The sequence below is a fragment of the Amyelois transitella genome, chromosome 26, assembly GCF_032362555.1.
Source record: "Amyelois transitella isolate CPQ chromosome 26, ilAmyTran1.1, whole genome shotgun sequence".
In the NCBI taxonomy this organism is placed as follows: domain Eukaryota; kingdom Metazoa; phylum Arthropoda; class Insecta; order Lepidoptera; family Pyralidae; genus Amyelois; species Amyelois transitella.
The window spans coordinates 3,790,354-3,810,375 of NC_083529.1; the positions used below are offsets into that span (position 1 = coordinate 3,790,354).

Consider the following 20,022-nt stretch of genomic DNA (forward strand, 5'->3'; position numbering starts at 1 on the left):
TCTAATACGAATAAAGCCTTACACGACTGCCTGCGCCGACTTAGAGTTACATATTTGCGTGTAACGAAACGCATTCTAGATACGCGTGACGGTCCGCACACCATTGTAATGGCCACTGAGCAAAGCCGCAGGTTTTTGTTCTGTGCTAATAGCACATTGTAACTGATTAACCTTGCACTAATTTAAAGAGAATTTTGAGAGCGAAAATAAAATGAATGAGTATTTCGATAGTACTGCGAAGTTGCTTTTACACACCATGGTGTGAGAACTTCAATTATATATATATTTATATTAAGTCTTATGTGGCCTTGTTTATATTTGGTCTCCACTGTAATTTGAGAATTTCTATTCTACACCTTTTCTAGTTTTGTCTCTGTTGGCCAGTAGTATGTGTTTGCGTTTGCAACACAAAGTACTGGGTTCGATCACTGGTTCGGGTTGCAAAAGGAATTGTCCCGGGCATTTCTTAAAATACTTAATTCATTCTCTGACGTCCTATCCCGATTGTTTTCTCTCTGAAAATGAAACAACGTGAAAAATTGAAAGTCTACAGACACACATATACCTAATCACGCCTTTATACTTTACGGGGTAAATATAACCAACTGTCTCGAAAATACTGAAAGGCCACATTCAGCTGTAGGTACTATTAAAAATTGTATAGATACAATAAAAATAATAAAAACATCAAATTAACTTCATGTACGTCAATCAATCGACGTCGCTAGCTAAGTACATAAGCACAGCCCTAGTTGTATAGCCGGGAACAATGTCTTTGAAGCGTCGAGAGCCGCACCAATCAGAGCGCTCGGGGTCCAGGGGTGGCAGCGGAAACTTTGCGAGGGAATTCAATTAAACTTGAGCGCCCGCCCTTATCTGATGACTCCGTGGAGAGACTACTACGTAACGAGATGTTGTAGGGGTGGCGGGTGTGTTCTTATTTTGAAACATATATTAATTATGGTTCTATTTTGAAATTGATAATTGGAAACTGAAAATTCAGATTAGCCTTCTAGATTCAAAATTTCGAAAGAATTTTAAGTTTTTGCTTTTTGTTTCATTTAATTATTATTTCAGTACTCAACTCGTTTAATAGAAATGACATATAAGTAGTAGTTGAAACTATAAGAATGATGTTGTATTGTTTCGCACAGTTTTCTGTGTAAGACTGTGACATTAATCTTACAATTGGAATAAAACATGGAAGCACAAGTTTTCGACGTCATCTTCACCAGTACCATTACCACTTCTATAGTTTTACATTATAACGATTTCTATGTGCAAACATATACGAGTGATCCACGTTTATATCTCTTGCGGGGTAGACAGAGCCAACAGTCTTGAAAGGACTGATAGGCCACGGTCAGCTGTTTGGCTTACTAATAGAATTGAGATTCATATTATAGTGACAGGTTGCTAGCCCGTCGCCTGAAAGAAGAATTCCAAGTTAATCCTCCTATCCCTTAGTCGCCTTTTACTACATCCATGGGAAAGAGATGGAGTGGTCCTATTCTTTTTTCGAAAATCTCTTTCCGAAGTTGGAATGCAACGGTTCAGGCGGAGATTTACTAAATAGTGAGGAAACTCTTTAAGAAAATTGGTTACATCGCTACTAAAAGTTATTTTTCTAATTGGCAACCCTACGTCTTCGCCAATAACGTGCAAATCCCCATCCCTCTGAAGCGAAGCGTCAAGCGCGACTCGTAACCGCTAAGCCGACCTGTGACGTTATCTCACCCCACTTAAGGTTGCCAATTCTCACCCGTGTACCTAACCAACTTATTCTCCAACCTACCTTAGTAATTCTCAAACAAAAAACCACCTTATTACCGAGCAATATGAGCAGTGTTCGGTTAAATGAGGGTAGATGTAAAATTGGTAAGGCTTAATCAAGGGTCTCCCTGTCACGTAACGATAGCCTTCAATGGATTTCGGAAGGAATTGTTGGTTTAAATCTGTAGGCGTATGAAGTGACGATTTTAGACGTAAAAATTTAGTTATTATTTAAGATTTATATAGGTATATTTAAAATGACGTCTTTACTTCTTATGGAGTAGACAGAGCCAAAAGTGTCACAAAGACTGAAAGTAGAATTCTGAGTTTATTAGCCATATACCTAATCGCGCGACAAAGTGCCGTGTGGTGCCCGTCACCAATACAAAAAATAATAGGACCACTCCATCTCTTTCCCATGGATGTCGTAAAAGGCGACTAAGGGATAGGCTTACAAACTTGGATTCTTTTTAGGCGATGGGCTAGCAACCTGTCACTATTTGAATCTCAATTCTATCATTAAGCCGAATAGCTGAACGTGGCCATTCAGTCTTTTCAAGACTGTTGGCTCTGTCTACCCCGCAAGGGATATAGATGTGACCATGTGTATGTATGTATCGCGCGCCAAAAACGTAGCCCTGAAGCATGTTGAGTTTAATATGGTCATAGATGCCCATAAAAAAAGTAATTAGTTATTATGAAGATTCCTCATTTGCATCGTAATTCACTCTAAGTAATATTAGCTCATAAATATCAACAGTTATTAATCTAGACTGCATAAGACGTTATAAAGACTAAAGTAACTTAGAATTTCTTCAAGAGTTACGTAAAAGTTTCTACGCTGCGTTAGTTTATTAAATTATATCCGTAATTTCGATTTAATCGTTATTTAGGTTCTTGTCTATGAAATTATCAGTGCCAGATGATTTTCTTGTCGTGATTGTAAAAGTCAGTCAAGGGAAAGGTTTTATAGGCGATCAGCTGGAAACCAGACACACATACAGTTAAATGTGACCTTCCAGTCGTTTCGAGACTGCTGGCTCTGTCTCCTCCGTAAAGACGTCGTATGTTTGTTTGAATGTAGGAAGAAAATGCCTTCTGGAGAAGACTCAAGGTCCGTCGAACGAACAATCTTAAAGTAACACACGAACAAACATTGTACAATAGAACTTAATGTGCAATTATTAAGAATCAATTTAGAGCAATGAAAATGATTTCATCTAACTCCACAGACAAATCTTTGCAGAGACTCAAGAGTTTAACCTCCGCAACCTTTGCAAGGAACGTAACGCAACCTTACCCATATTGGATCATGGTAAAAGCTGCACTAGATGAATTGCCTATTCCCTTATTCGCCTGATACGACATTCATGGGATAGAGCTGGATTGGTCCTAAAAATGATATATATAGTCCTATGAAAGAACCACACGGCACATATCAAATAGAGCGTGTTGAACGAAGGCCATAGAGTTATGCATCGCCTTACATAAATAATTTGTAGGCGCGGATGATTTAACATTACGTGAAACAGTGGCCATTAATTAGATGGATATGATGTGATCCAATGGGCATGGGATAATACTACTATCATTGTTACGAGTTTAGTGACCAGCGTAGACATGTTCCACAGAGATGACTTTTATTTGATTTGTAGCGGGAGCGATGATTCGGCTCGACCGCCACCAAAGGGAAGATCTTCCGCCAGGCTAGGCGTTATGCCTGGGGAACCGTGGCTCCATCGATGTTGTGTCGGAGGTTGTATATATAGCTCCAATCCGTGAAATATTTGCATGCGCGATTTAGGTTTTTCGCTGTTTATGACTGATAGCGTAGCGTGATTCTATATTTTATTTTTGTGACTTGTGGCGTATAGATTTCGCCACAGATTGATGGTTACGATTATCTACTACAGATAGTAAGATTTCCTTACCGACCAACCTTACTTAAGGTCAGCCAGGGGAAAATCTACAACCGGAGAGCTGACCAGGATCAGAAGTCAGGATTATAGCGTTGTAAATGGTGAAGAATGTATGCTAAATAGATGGAAGGAATATTTTAAAAGTTTATTTTCTAGTAACTTTGTAATTTATTTTAACCCAGAGTTCTGAATACAATTAAAGTATCGCGTTGCATGTACCTATGTAAACTAGAATGAACACAAACATATCGTTTTCTTCTTAACTTTCGGTCGGGTCGCACCGACCGTGGTCACAGGATGACAGTAGGTCTTGTCTAACTGATTGTATAAGTTCGCAGTTCGCAACATCAATTAATTAATAATGGCGTTTGCAAGCACGTCCGTGGTAATTTTTGGGCTAGTAAATGGTAAAATAATACAAATAGCCCTAAACGTAGGTTAGGAAACTTTCTTCAGGATTTCGGTCATTACAGGTTTTAATTAATCACATATTCTCTTACAGAGTACAAAATTCCTCATTTCCTTATTTCACACATATTTTGAAAGAGCGAATTAAATTGTAATTTAACAAGGTACTCTGATCGCATAGTAAATTAGATAGATAAGTATACGTATAAGTAGTTCGGAATACTTATTACATAAGTACCTACATGTTGCATAAGCATAATTAGGCGATAGGCAACTGCCTCCGAAAAAAAAATAAAAAATCTTTACTTTCATTACGTCATGGCAACACAATTTGTAATGAGAGGTTGGTAATTAAAATTATCGGCTGTTAAATATAATGAGAGTAGAAATTAACAAATACATACTGATTTTATGTGAATGCGTAGTGAAAATTTTAATTTTGTGTCGATTATACTTATTCACTTTAGGTCAAATGCTTTAGGCAACATTGGCGCAGTATTTATTGCAAAGCCTACTATTTTATTACATACAATGAAGATCAACAGTGAAGAGTATCTAAATAAAGTACTTGACAAAGTCATTTATTTAGATAAGTATTATAATATAAAGTAATATATTTATTTTTATTTTTGGTTAAGAAAGCTGTGATTAGAAAGAAAGAAGAGTATAAAGAGGATTTTGATAAAAGGCTATCAGAAGACTTTCAGTCAAATCTGAAAGTATTCTGGAAATCCGTAAGGTCAGCCCGAGGAAATACTATAACCAGAGAGCTGACTAGGATCAGATGCCAGGATGGTAGCGTTGTGAAAGGAGAAGAATGTGTACTAAAGATATGGAAGGACTATTTTGAAAGTTTATTTGAAAAAAAGGAAGGAAATAAGAAAGATTTCTGCTATAGCGAAGAAAAAGAGAATGAGATGGAAGGCGAAATTGAAATGTTCGAAATTGTGGAAGCACTTAAGAGTATGAAAGCGGGAAAGGCTGCTGGGTGTGATAGAGTGTCGGTCGAGATGCTTAAAGCAGGAAAAGGCGTAGTAGCTAGTCAGTTGTACTGCCTTTTCAATTTGTGTTGGAGAAGCGGCCGAGTACCAAAAGATTGGTGTAAGGCTGTTATCGTGCCACTTTACAAAGGAAAAGGGTCACAGCTGGACTGCAAAAATTATCGTGGTATAAGCCTGCTTAGCGTCGTCGGCAAATTGTATGCTAAGGTATTGATTAATAGAGTCAGGAATGAAACTGATGACAAAATATGGGATGCTCAAGCGGGATTTCGAAAGGGAATGGGATGTACTGATCAGGTCTTTTCCTTGCGGTGCATAGCCGAAAAGTTTTTGGCCAAGAGTCAAAAAGTCTATTGCACATTCGTAGATCTGGAAAAGGCCTATGACAGAGTTGAGAGGAATGAATTGTGGTCAGCACTTTCTATGCATGGGGTGAGCAGTCTCTTAATACGAGCACTGAAATCCTTATATGAGGATTCGAGTGCTTGTGTCAGGATAAACGGAGCGCACACTGAGTGGTTTAAGATTGAGAAAGGCGTTAGGCAAGGATGTGTTGCGTCACCGTGGCTGTTCAACCTATTTATGGATAGCTGCTTGACAGATTTGAAAGAGTCTAAAAGTGGATTAAGGATGAATGAGTTACTCGTCAAATGTCTGCTCTATGCCGACGATCAGGTTATACTGGCGTCATCAGCGGAGGAGTTACAGGAGATGGTAAACTGTATGCATGAAGCTTTAAAAGAGAAAGGAATGAAAGTGAACGTAAGTAAAACTAAAACACTGGTTTTTGAAATGGAGAAAGAAATGACAGCATGTAATATTTTGATTGGAGGAGAAAAAGTGGAGCAAGTGAAAGAGTTTGTATATCTAGGATCAAAGTTTACATCAGATGGCAAGTATGATAGTGATATTGAAAGGAGAGTGAACGCGGGGAACATGGTGAATGGAGCTTTGCATGCCTTTATGAGCAGTCAGAAACTATCCAAAAAGGCTCGACTGGCTGTGCACAGGGGCGTGTTGGTCCCGACATTAATGTATGGGAGTGAAAGTTGGGTATGGCAAAAGAAGCATGAAAGCAGAATAAATGCAGTGGAAATGAGAGCGTTAAGGAGTATGATGGGTGTGAAATTGAGTGACAGGATAAGGAACAGCGTGATAAGGGAATGTTGTGATGTGAAAGAAGATGTAGTTACAGGAATAGAAAAGGGTATGTTAAGATGGTTCGGTCATGTGGAGAGGATGAATGAAAGCAGGTTGACTAAGCAGATATACAAGGAGAGTGTGGAGGGAAAGGTCGGAGTGGGAAGACCTAGACGAACGTATCTTGATCAAATTAAGGACGTCCTGGTAAAGGGTCAGGTCAAAAGTACCCGAAACCGCCGAGCTTGTATGAAGAGAGTTATGAATGTGGACGAAGCGAAAGAAGTATGCAGAGATCGTGGCAAGTGGAAAGAGGTAGTCTCTGCCTACCCCTCCGGGAAAGAGGCGTGATTTTATGTATGTATGTATGTATGTAATATATTTATTAAGATACCTACTTATACATAAAATTATTTATTTATTTAGATACTTACCTACAACAATGATGACCTTTGTATTTAGCAAGATGTTCAAGTTGCGCATTGACGGATTAGTTATCAAGTCAGTCACGATTTTTTTTTTATATATCAAACCCGGCCAAGTGCGAGTCATCAAATAGCATTATCGAACAATAAATCAAAATTTTCAGTTCAAAAGAAGACCGTGAAAGTATAGTATAATATAGATTAAAAAATCTTGCGAATCACGGAAAGATTTTGGCCCTTTCTAGTTGCACATCCCTGTTCTATGCTTCGGGGTTTCGGCGAATGCCCTATGAATGACCAATGAAACAGTTTCTTAAAGTGTTTCATTTGTCAGAAGTTCAAACATTTACCAGGTCTAGTCTAGATCTGTTTGCAAATTGACACCCAGAGAAAATGCTGCAGTGTTTTGTCCCGCCGCTTCTTCTACACTTGCGCTTTGGAAGCAGTAGTAGTTTTAAATGTAAGTTGCGTTGACGTCATTATGTCATTATGATACCTTTATATCCTATTTGAAAATATATATTTTTTTTTTCAAAATCTTTTGATTTATATCTGTATGGGCGTTGAACCCCAAAAACACTTAGTGCAAATACTTATTCAACATCTATCAAACCAAGGTGAAGATAACTTCGTTTTACTTTTAGACATTCGAAAGTAAAAGGTACAAAATATGTAACGGTATGAACGTGATAGGTGTATCCGGAGATTAAAAGTCGTTATGTTATGTCCGTTCTCTGGGTCATTACCACTGGGGCATCTATATCTATAGATATAATATAATTTTAAGCGGTGTTTGTCTGTTCATAGGAGAAATTTTTGTAAAACCTCTTAACTAATAGAATCATTAATCCACGTTATCTACTGGATGAATCTTTTTTCAAATGTTGCGTAGGTATATTTATATTTAAGAGTTTGGAGTACTTTTAATTTCGCAAAAAACAAAAATTCCCTTGGTATTTGCGAAAAACTTTATATTTTGTACTTTTTATAGGTGGCGCTAAATTCGCACGGGCGAAGCTGCGGGTAATAGCCTGTATACTTATAAATGACAATAGAGATTATATATTCTCACAATAAGCGCAGTCAGTTCTTTTTGTAGATTAAAAACGTACAATTATAAGTTTTTAATTTCTTATTTAATAATGGCATAATTTTTTCTATAAATAAACAAATATAATGCTAATTATTCAAATGTTATGGACCTTTCAGAAACACCTTATCTTATAGTACTATAAACGAGAAATATTTGTAATTATAATGTATATAATTTAACGTGGAATGTGAAATTAAATAAAAGAAAAACAAATATATCATGAAAGAGTTATAAATATTGTATCATTTATAGGTATATATTAAACAGAAGTAACACGCGTTTTGTCCGTTGTTAAAGTTCCCGCTTCAATAGTTTTGATATGAGATCATGTTATTCAGTTTTAATTTTGCACGTGATATACCTACCTAGATGTCGCCAAAGAAATAGGTATGCCAGGAATCGCGGCAAGTGAAAAGATTTTATGCATATACATACCATAATTTCAGTCTGTTATTTTTTTTTAAACACGTTATGATCTAATCCATATCAAAATTTTGAATTTATCCATTGTCATTACGCGCACGATGTTCAGACCAGAAAAAATTTCAAGTCTTGCAACGCCTTGAGCTTGATTTTCAGTGAAAGTAAAAACCAAAAGACAAGCGTTACGGAGAGTTGCAGAAACAATATATCTACTTAATTCTTTTATGATTTTGTTTTTATTATGTTCCTTACCTAATATAAGGCCTTGTCTTATTTTATTGTTTGGGAATTTAATTTCCTTAATTATTCTTTTATATTTTAGCTGTATGTCATATCTGTAGTTCAGTTCTCAACGGATGAACTGATTTTGTTTTATTTATATTTTTGTTTGAAAGTAGAATTATTTGGGAGTTTTCTTAACTATGTTTAATCGAAATCTTGTTTGAAAGAAAATGTTTAAAAGAAATTTGTATGAGTATTACCCATTAAGTTATATAATTAATAGAACAAACATCTATCTGTATGCATGACGAGTTCAATAAATTATAGATATTAATACATGTTGTATAATTGTCGGCATAACTATTTTTTTATACCCACTAGTTGCTACATTTGTAGCTAATATTCCTGACGAAACAAAATAGTGTGATGGATCTTTTTACAAGTAGTTTGGAATGCGCGCGAGATCTATTAGTTCCAATGTGTATAAGGGTCAGTTCATACTAAGACAAGACGCGGAAATGTAATTCGCGCAGTATTAGATGAAGTAGCTGTTAAATGTCAGGTCATGTCTCGGTGTAAACTGTACGGATTTGTATTCAATGAATCGACTTGTCCGAATGCAATTTAAAATTGGAAATTTAAAGGACTTTCCTTTAAATCGATTATAAAATAATTTGAATGGCTATTGACATAAAACATTTCATTTTTAGATCAAGAGAAGTTATTGCCGTCAAGAATGTAATGGACAATATAGCTTTTTCAGTCACACACATTGTTTTCTTCAAAAATTTCAGTTGACCAGTTTGTTGCTAAATGTTTGTTTGTAGAAATGATAAAATTATTTAAGTTTTTTAACTAAAACCGTTAGCCGATCCTTTCAGGTAACGGTGGATCTCACTGACCGCTACCGCTCATCACTAATATCACATAACTCTGTATGTCATTATATAAGTGTATCACTCTGATCACTACATTTCCCGATAACAACATTCTCGTTCTGCACACTTTATTCCCTCCATATATTGAGACGTGAGGTTATCACAATGCAATTTGGCAAAAATCATACATACCTACATTCGTATAAACACGTCTTTATCATACGTCATACCATACGAGGAAGATAGAGCGAACAGTCTCGTAAAAATCATAAATGGGTTATGCTTTCATTTTCGAATTTAACGGTAAAATATATAGTTTATTGTTATTTTTTTTATCGAATAGATTCGAAATACTTTGTATTAATAAATAATAAGTACAGATTTTTATGGTGAAGTGATTACACAAGTGATAATGGATCATAACTTGTCGAAAGTAGGTACCACAAAAAATACAGATAGAAAGGCGCCTAACTAAACTTAAACTGGGTGTGGCCATCACGATGATATAATTATAATCATTAATGATTTGTCTGTGGAGTTAAATAAAAATGTTATTATTACTTCATTCATTATATATTAATTACAATTTTTGTTCGTTACATACATAGTAAAAGAGATGGGGTAGACCTAATCTAATATGCCGGGAACCACACGGACTTCAGACAAATGCTTAAAAGTATTACAATCATACATAATCGAAATAAAACACATCGCAACATTTCCTTATCGCTGTCCCACCGAATTTGCTAATTGGCTGAAAAATCAACTGTCTTAAATCAGGGCTTATCTTTTAAGTTAAGTAAGGATTAATACTTTATGTAAAACATTATTCAATTAAGGGTTAATATGATTACGTAGCCGGCATCGGATATCCGTTGTCCGTGAGAATAATTAATAAAAACTCGCATTTTAGTCCAGTGAAGCTAACAATTTTATCGATTAAATTAATTTTGCACGTAAGTTTATTATTAGATTAAATTTGCCTCAATTGGAAATTAATATAGAAGGTATTGAATTTTGAATTTTACGTTTTCACGCCTAAATGTCAGAGTAGCTTGCTCTATACCTATATTTCGGACAACTATTATCACCATATTTCTAAGGAATAAATGATATATTATGTACAAAATTTACACACACAATGTACAATGTTTTCTCTTCCATAGCATATACATATTGTAGTAGTCGATGTAGGGAAAGGTTTATAAAATGTGGATTGTTCTTCTAGGCGATGGGCTAACGTTTAACTAAGCATAACATTAGAGTGTTTTTGGAATTATTAGCTCTATCCACCCAGTTAGGGATAAAAACAAGATATATGTGCGTATGTATGTAAAGTTGGTATTTTGACAAAATTGAGAATTTTTGGCAAAGTGAAAGTCTAGATTTCCATCATTCACATTTAATGCTACAGTTTTTGGAAGTTTCCACTGAGGTGAAGCCCCGGGCAAGCAGTTTCCTAATAATTTTGTTTGTGTATCTTTCAAGGGCACTTATATATAGCGTACTTAGAAAAGTATCGATACGCCTACGCAATGTACTTTAAAATAAATACAAAATTATACACCTACATTATTAATCTGTCTACAATTAGCTCGATTGGGTAACAAACACACATACATCCGTTCAATCGTGGGACTAAAACAAAAAGAAATGTTTTAAACCAGGCCACACAAATATAATATCGACATTGAAACAATTTGTGTAATCAGATTTTATTTCAATCTCATTTGCTTTCTTAGGCTCGTGTCACACGAGATATTGTTCACAATTGCTATAATGTATATTTAATGAGAATCAAAACACACATATCATCATGTCTATTTCTTTTGCGAGGTAGGCAGAACCGAACAGTCTTGAGAAGATTGAAAGGCCACTTTCAGCTGCATGGCTGTAATCATGGCATGGAAAATGACAGGTTGCTAGCTTATCGCCTGCAAAAAATTCCCAAGTTTATAAGGTTTCATTTTTACGCCTTTACGACATCCATGGGAAAGATATGGACTGGTCTTATTTTAAAGTTATTTAATACTTATAGTCAAGTCCAAGAGTTAACAAAATTGTCGTGTGTAAGAACTCGCGGGCAAAAACTGTATAAAGCTAAATAAAGCGTCTACTGAGATATAAGAAGGAGCACTGAGAAGACGCAAATCCCACGGGAACAGAATTCCCGTGGGATTTGCGATCAACGACAATGTGTTAGAGCAAAACTGCGAACAAAAGTTAGTATAATATATATATCGGTAAGTATTGGGTTTTGGCTTTATTTGTATACTAGGGCTCCGGCACTTTTTATGTTATTCCAATTTATATTTAATCCTTGTACCAAATTGCATCAAAACCCGACCTGTAGATTTTGGGTGTAAAGAGTAACAAACACACACACATCCTTACAAACTTTTGCATTTATATTACGAGTTGTGTATTATATGCTTTACAATTCGTCACTTTCGCTATGAATGTAATAATGCTGACTCACAACTAATCTGAACTTATGAATGAAATGTTTTACATCTCATATTTTAATGGAACGGGCTTAGAGAGCCTATCTGAGTGTAATAAGCGAATCCAATCAAATTAATTTGATTGCGTAAGTTAGCATTGACTTTTCACACTAAAATATGAATGTTTTTAATTCGTTCATTTTGTACACGCGCGTTTTACGTCTTTACTCTTGACGGAGTGAACAGAGTAATAGAGCGTGGTCAAACCGTCAAAGTGCCCGGGGGTCCCGCTTCGTGTAAATATCGACTCTTCCAATCCAGGATTTTAGACAATGGCGCTCCTCAGGTTCTTCTCCGAGAGAGGTGAGGATGTAACTGGGACTAACGCCAGGAGTAAGGAGGAGAAAACTAAGTAAATCATCTTATGGCTCGATGGCTTAAATATACCTAAAGAAAATCTTTTTTTAAATTAAATTTTGTGGCGTTTTCTTTGGTAGAGATATATTTTTTTAATTATGACGTGTAGATATAGTAGCATTTGTGTATAATTGTAAATATTAAGATCACTGACATAATCCATATAAATGGTAAGCAAGCTTATTTGAATTGCATTATGGGACAATTTGTTGAAGTTTTCAGGGATAGAGATCTATCGTATATAACTCCAGCAAACAGTACTGCAGTTCCACATTATTTTCCTCTTTTTATTATGTGAGTTTATATTTTAATTTATTCTTATCACTTACCATTTCCGAAAGGTACACCAAGCATTGTTTCATTAAAAATGTATTGAAGAGATACGTAGTTACAATCTTTGACATCGTTTAGTAAAATCTATTGATTATCATATCAATGCTAAATATGGCTCAATCTTGTCACAGCCATCAGCGATATTGTGTATTTGGTCTTATTTCGCAACTACACCTACCAAGGGCCTATGAATTATTTCTCCGAGCAGTCGATACATTTAGACATCCAAATACCGATTTTAATGCAATCCAAATGCAAGTTTACAATTAATACATGTCATTATTGGAGGCAAACGTTCACCCTTGCCTGATCTCAGAGTCCGCAGTGGGAGGGACGGTATATAACATGATGGTTGCATGGTCTCCTCACACAACCAGTCTTCGGCGTCAGGCGGAGACACATAGCACCATGAAGTACTTGGTGAGTTGACAGTGCAGTGCAAGTGATGTGTAATAAAAAGTGGAGCGCGGTTTTCGAAAATAGAACGGTTTATTTTTTTTTTAGGAAAGTGCGAATTTGATTTTTGGGATAGTGTCAACTTTTTTTTAATTATTCGAATTTCCTTTTTTTATTTTGGTGACGAGCTATTCATAAAAAAAAACAAACGTTCTAATTAATTCAGTAAAACAAGGGCTAATTGATTTTTTTATTATGTTGTCGCTTTACGGTTTACTTTATACTATCGGCTTACTGAGATCAATGTTCTGTATGTAGGTACTAGTTTGTTTACATCTAAACATTTAATTTTCTCGCTCACAGAAACAGGTTCCAGCTAAACTAATTTTCTTTTCACTTTCTAAGTTCAAATCGAGAAAGTTACGAAAATTACCGACATATAGCGGAAAATTACCGTGTGTAGGAGTTGGAACAGATTACATTTATTAGCCTCCCAAATATAAGACAATAGACAATAGAAATGAAGCAATCACTACAAATTGGCTACAATTATGAATTTGGAAATATAATTGCATTCGTTTCAAATTGGAATCTAAAGTTTAAGTTTAAAAATAAACAATTTCATATTTTCAAAGAACTTTTTCAGTTTATAATACTTTTATATTTTTTTTATAAAATTTATAATTATTTGGTCAAGCCAAATAAATGAAGTTGATACTTCATGCAGTATAATTTATAGGTGTTTATTACAAAAAAAGAATATTCCGGTTAAAGAACGAATTATTTATTCGTTCTTTTAATTTCATGATGATCTACAAAATAATGTTAGTTAGATACTATTAATTGTAAAGCGGGGGTTAAATAAAAATTAGATCTTTTTATTAAATCCCAGATTATCGTATTGTTTTGTGAACAGTTAACAACGTATTGTCATTATCTTTAAATTTAAATTCTATCATTGAGCGGTCTCCGCCTCTCGTGGCAACTTTAACTATCCCGCAAAGCGATATGTTATATGTTTGTTAACAAAGAAATAGGTTCATAGAACTCACATTTTACTTTCCATCAGGCAGATTAAGGTCAAACGCACTCAAATTTCCTAAATCAATATCATATCTTTTAGATTGAAGATGCGCTTGAGTATCGGCGTTCGGCGCAAGCGCAGAAAGTAAATACAGCATGCGTAACACGTTGCGTATAAAGCATAATCTGGCATAACACGTGTACTCGTTATTCGCAGTAAATCGCACGTAATTACTCTTCTAGGAATAGTGCAGGGTGTAACCAACGTGTAGAATGGCATTTTTCATTTGCGAAAGAGGTTTTCTTTGTCTTAAAATCTTTGAAACTAATATCAAAAAAACTGAATCGAGTTTCATATTTGTTTTTTTTTTTTCTTGGATTTTCCTGCATAGCTTTTTCTCACACGACTTGAAAGATCTAAAATTTTCAAGCAAAAATTTAAATATAAACGAACTTCCTGTAAAAATAAAATATTATGAAAAAGGGGAATTTTACATAAACCATCCTTATTTAATGAATTGACAGATACCGAACACAACATTTATAGCTATGATAATGAATAAAAAATACCAAAAAAGACCAATAGAAACAATAAAAACAATAAACAATAAAAAGGCATATAGATAGTTTAGTAATGTCAAGAATCAAAATAAGATTTCCGAAACAAAGATTTCTAAACGTATTTAAATAAACCAAGTCACGAGGCGATCCGGCAGTGCTCTCTTAGAAATACTTAGAATTCCAGATGAACAGACAGACAGATTGTATGTATCTGTTACGATATCTCCGTAATATATGTGGTTGGAATTTGTAAACATGTTTGTTGAATAGGGAAATAGACAAAAACTTGAATTTTATATTTATTCGGACATCACAAAGCTTTTGTGTAAAAATTAATGATTTAATAGTTTCTTTACCTAGTGAATTTTTAAATTGCTTACCGTTACCCGCACAGTTTTTCTTTAAACGTACCATTTTTAACATTGCATAGATGCGTATTAACTTAATATTTAAAGTAAGATGAATGATTGCATTGAGAAAAAGCTCTTTTTTTACCAAGAGTAGTTTTTTTGGTATAGACCAAGAGTAGTTTTTTTTTGTCAAAAACTAAATGTCTGAAAAAGCTCTCAAAATTAGATAATTTTGGACTATTCAGCAACACTTGTAAAGGGACTAATCAGACAAAATGTATTAACACTTGTTGCATACACGCAGTTGAAATCTCATTACATCAGCAATTCATACAAGAACTTCTTCGTTAAATAAAGTATGTTAATCCGTATGACTTTCACTGGATATGTCGTAATTAATAAGAGCACGCTTATCTCGCGGTCCCAGCAATAGTAGCAATTGTTTTCCGCCCGAAAGTGGGTTAATTGTCCATACAATGTGTAGCAAAGGCGTTTTTAGAAGGGTACTTAATTTGCAAAATCTGTTTTAGTGTCACGAGCCGACTGTTAAAATACAATTGGTTGCATTGTCGGTATATTTAGTTTTGTTTGTCTGTTATAGTTTAGGGACCCGCCCCGGCTTTGCATGGGTAGAATTTATTGATATAAACTTTCTTCAAAAAACAAAATCCGTCCACAACTTTCTGAGATTAGCGCATACATACGGGCAGAGAAAATAGGGGGACTTTACGTTATATATGTAGTGATGATTGAATAGTAAGACTTACATTATATCTGACACTCAGATTCATTAGATAAAAGAAAGATCTGATATCAAAACTGTTTCATTATAGATATTTTTGGGATACTTCAAAAATAAATGTTTCGATGAAATATATAATCATTAAACCTATCCTTTTGTTTTTGGGCAGTGGCTATAAAATAATAATTATGTCAGCTGATTAAAATTATACAATATCAGTCGATTAGTACATTTTGTAATACTTTTGTTTCAATAATTGGCTTCCCGTGAAAGTAGTTTGATAGCATATTATTTATAACGTATTGAGATTAATATCGTGATAGCCAGTCGTGTCAGATCGTATCAAATCGTAGTTGCGCAAGTATCGAGTATGAATCTGTTATGAAATACTGCCATAAATTTACTGGCAAGTTATTACTTGATCTGGTTTGCATTAGACGATTAGGGGAAAGGCGGACATAAACTATTTATGGAATTTATTTTATTTTATACATTTGGATGACCAACAGCAAGTTTTACAATCATTTACTTATAAAATATACATTTAAGAATCAAAACTAAAATTATCGAGAACGGCAATTATTTATTTCATATTATTAAATTATTAATAGAGATAGGGTAATATAAAAAAGGAAAAAGGGAAAGGGGGAATAGGGTCAATATATACGGGATAAAGCGCACACATTGAGCTAGGCTTACATTTAGTACAAAACTTGCAACAAGATGAAGATCTTAGCCAAAGATTCTTACAAAGACTTAGCATGTTTCTAGTTGGGGGTGTATCCAGTGTCTTTCTGTACCTTACCTTAACACAGATCTACGTGTACTCGTACGTATGTTTATTTGGATGGCATAATGGAACTGAGATTAGGAGATAGTGACAGGTAACTAGCTCAATAACTCAACCTTAATAACTACCCATTGGTTGGTTTTCAAACGTAACGGCCGCGGATAAATTTGTAATTGGTTATTTAGATAATAATTAGTGTAACATTTACCGCGGAAAACATAACTTATTAGAGACAATAGACCGTGGGGAATGTATTACGTCTTCACACTCGCTGATCGTTTCCCAGCTCGCGTTAGAAAGTGCACTTTGTATTCTAGGCCCGATTTAGTCTAGTTTATTTATAAACTTTTACTTGACATTACTTCTTTTGTCTGCAGGTTGTTTTGGTAGTATCGCTGGCTGTGGTGGCCTTTGCCGCGGAGGAGAAAGGCGCACCAAAGAAGGCCGAAGACAACAAAAAGCAGGACAAGAGAGGAATCCACGACTTTGGCTCCTACGGCGGCGGTTACTCGTACGGAGGCGGCGATGAGGGACATAGCTTCGGCGGGTCTGAGGGATACAGCCTAGGAGGCAGCGAGGGCGGTCACAGCTTCGGCGGCTCTGAAGGAGGTCATGGCTTCGGCGGTTCTGAAGGAGGTCATAGCTTCGGAGGCTCCGAAGGACACAGTTATGGTAGCGGAGGCCTGAGCCTCGGAAGTCACGACTTCGGAGGATACTCCGGTGGCGACTGGAAACCCATCAGCGGTGGAGATGACCACCACCATCATCACGAACACGTTAAACACGTCGAAGTCATCAAGAAGGTCCCCGTCCCCTACACCGTCGAGAAACATGTACCTTACACCGTTGAAAAGAAAGTGCCTTATGAAGTCAAAGTGCCCGTACCCCAGCCCTACACTGTGGAGAAGAAAGTTCCCTTCACCGTCAAGGAGTACGTCAAATACCCCGTGTATGTGCCAGAGCCTTACACTGTAGAGAAGAAAGTACCTTATGAAGTCAAGGTCCCAGTCGACAAGCCTTACGAAGTCAAAGTCAAAGTGCCCACTCCTTACACTGTCGAGAAGAAAGTGCCCTATGAAGTCAAGGTACCTGTACCCCAGCCCTACACTGTCGAAAAGAAGGTACCTTACCCAGTAAAGTACGAGGTTAAAGTGCCCCAGCCTTACGAAGTCATCAAGAAAGTGCCTTATGAAGTCAAAGTGCCCGTCGACAAGCCTTACAACGTGTACGTGCCCAAACCCTACCCCGTTCCAGTCGAGAAGCCTTACCCAGTAACTGTACACAAGCCAGTGCCTTATGAAGTCAAGGTCCCAGTTGACAAGCCCTACAAGGTTGAGGTTGAGAAACCCTACCCCGTCCCAGTTAAAGTGCTGGTACCCAAGCCTTACGACGTGTACAAGAAGTTCCCATACACCGTTGAGAAGAAGGTGCCTTATGAAGTAAAGGTCCCCATCGACAAGCCTTACCCAGTCTACAAGGAAGTGCCAGTACCCCTTGTCAAAGAGGTCCCCTACCCCGTCAAGGTCCACGAACCCATCTACCTTAAGAAGGAGGAGGAACACCACCACCACGGCTGGCACTGAGCCAAATTAGTTCCTTAATTCTCACACCAGTACCTTATAGGCTAAGTAAAAAGTTGTGATCTTTTAGTATTCGTAGTGTATATATTTTGCAAATTCGTCAGTTTTGGTGCTCGCTCACGTTCGTAAGGTTGTGATTCTCGGGTTTTGAGATACCATTCCTGTGTCGTGTGAAGTCTTTCAGGACTCCTTAAAATTGTCCGCATAGCATTGGGATCAATGCGCGGCGTCTTGTAGATAATTATGTTCTGTTATTATTTGTTTAGCTTTTGAATGCTTTGTTTTTATATATGTAACTGTATCAGAGCGAAAATATAGCTCTGATTTGAGGCTGATTTAATAAAAAATGTTTAAATGTTAACGTTTATTTTATTACCCGACTGAATTACGAATGGCTATTTAAAGAAAATGAAAGTATTGAAGCGGTAATAAATTTAATTGCGCAATGGTACAAATGGAAACTTCTGAGATAAATGATGATAATAAAGTTAGACAGTACTTTCACGAAGTTGGAGAAATAAGAGCAAAACAAATAAGACTCGCCGTACGTACTCAATTAATGAATCTATGCATATAGATATAAAGAGAAATTTGTGGGCAACTGTACGGAAAATAAAAATAAAATTAGAGACTTAGAATTTAATAAATATAAATATAAAATATATATGGGACAAATTACACTGATTGAGTTGCCTCGAAGTAAGTTCGAAACTTGTGTTACGAGATACCAACTCAACGATACTATATTTTTTAATAAATACTTATTTAGATAAACATCCAAGACCCAGGGCAATCAGAAAAAGTTCTCTTCTCATCATGCCCTGGCCGGGATTCGAATCCGGGACCTTCGGTGTCACAGACAAGCGTACTACCGCTGCGCCACAGAGGCCGACATATGATAATGAGAGTAGAGATATTATAGTTCTATGAGAGAGATTGAACGTTTCTTTACGAAACCATGAAACTAAATTTTAATAAGTAGTCTCATATGTAGTAGAGATATACTAATTGCAAGATCATTTTAATAACCAAATTACTGATCGCAATCCCAAGGATGAAAGTAATAACAAAATTAAACAAAACGGCATCGACCTAAATCTACATTCGTGATTTTATAGTATAGAAGTGCTTCAATAGTGGTTAATTCGATTGCGCAATAGTATACGTTTGCGCAATTCTGATAGCTCATTTAAAACGCGGTAATTGGTGCATTACATGATCAGATATGATGGTTTTCTGCGCTGATGCCTCGTGTGTCAGGTGGTGGGGTTTGATGCAATGTGTGGTGTAATTGGTCTTCGTACCACTGTGCCGTGTGAAGTCCTTGGTTCGATCCCTGTCAGAGAAGGCAAAGAATTAAATAAAAACCTTCAAAGTGCAATACATTAAAGGTTTGACCAAAAAGCTCTAAACTGAGTGACTGTTTTAAACAACATTTGTAGGTAATTCATAGCTTCCATGCTGGTCTGGCGGCGATGAAAAAGCATAGTGAATGCCAGCTGCTTCTCTTCCTATGCAGATTGTTAAAGTCAATCAAGGGAAAGGCTTATAAATTTGAGAATATTATTTAATGAGATGGGCTAGTAACCTATTAAATTTCAGTTCTATCAACAAGCCATGCAGTTGAACATGGCCTTTCAGTCTTTTCGAGATTGTACCTTTGAAAATTACCCCGTAAGCGATAAATACGAAATTTAATTCAAATTCAACATTTTTACTCATTATTATGGGACACCTCAATATCACTTAATAATTGTCATATCTTTTGGTTTCACAACATTGGTTGACGTAAAATAAATTACTTAAAACTAAGGTTACTGCCCCTTCCAAAGCGTCAGTACAGAAGAAGCGGTAACAAACTGCACTGCAGCATTTTCTTCAATAACGTCAACTTCACAACTATCCAAACTTAGAATTGAAATGTGGGCAAAAGAATACATACATATAATGTATTTAATTTTAAATACGGATTTCCAATACGGACTCATTTATAAATGATGTCTGGTTAATCGTATTACTGGGGTGGAATGAACTCAACAGCTACTGCAGCGGCAATACAAGAAACTGGTTTTATGATGTTTCAATTAAGATCTGTATGAGAAAA

The 20,022-nt window shown here is 35.9% G+C and overlaps 2 protein-coding genes across 2 annotated transcripts in view; one reads left to right on the forward strand and one right to left on the reverse strand.

Moving 5' to 3' along the window:
• Positions 1-6,481: 6,481 nt before the first annotated feature.
• Positions 6,482-20,022, reverse strand: part of LOC106131958 (chitin deacetylase 8) — a 235,805-nt gene continuing 222,264 nt past the window's right edge. Inside the window, exon 7 of the mRNA XM_060951895.1 lies at positions 6,482-6,616. The gene's annotated coding sequence lies outside the window, so the exon portion shown is untranslated. The remainder of the gene's footprint in view (positions 6,617-20,022) is intronic.
• Positions 12,859-18,246, forward strand: LOC106135269 (uncharacterized). The gene is made up of 2 exons (XM_013335518.2): positions 12,859-12,896; positions 16,716-18,246. Exons 1-2 carry the CDS (start codon positions 12,885-12,887, stop codon positions 17,919-17,921), a joined length of 1,218 nt encoding a protein of 405 aa, XP_013190972.1. The 5' UTR covers positions 12,859-12,884; the 3' UTR covers positions 17,922-18,246.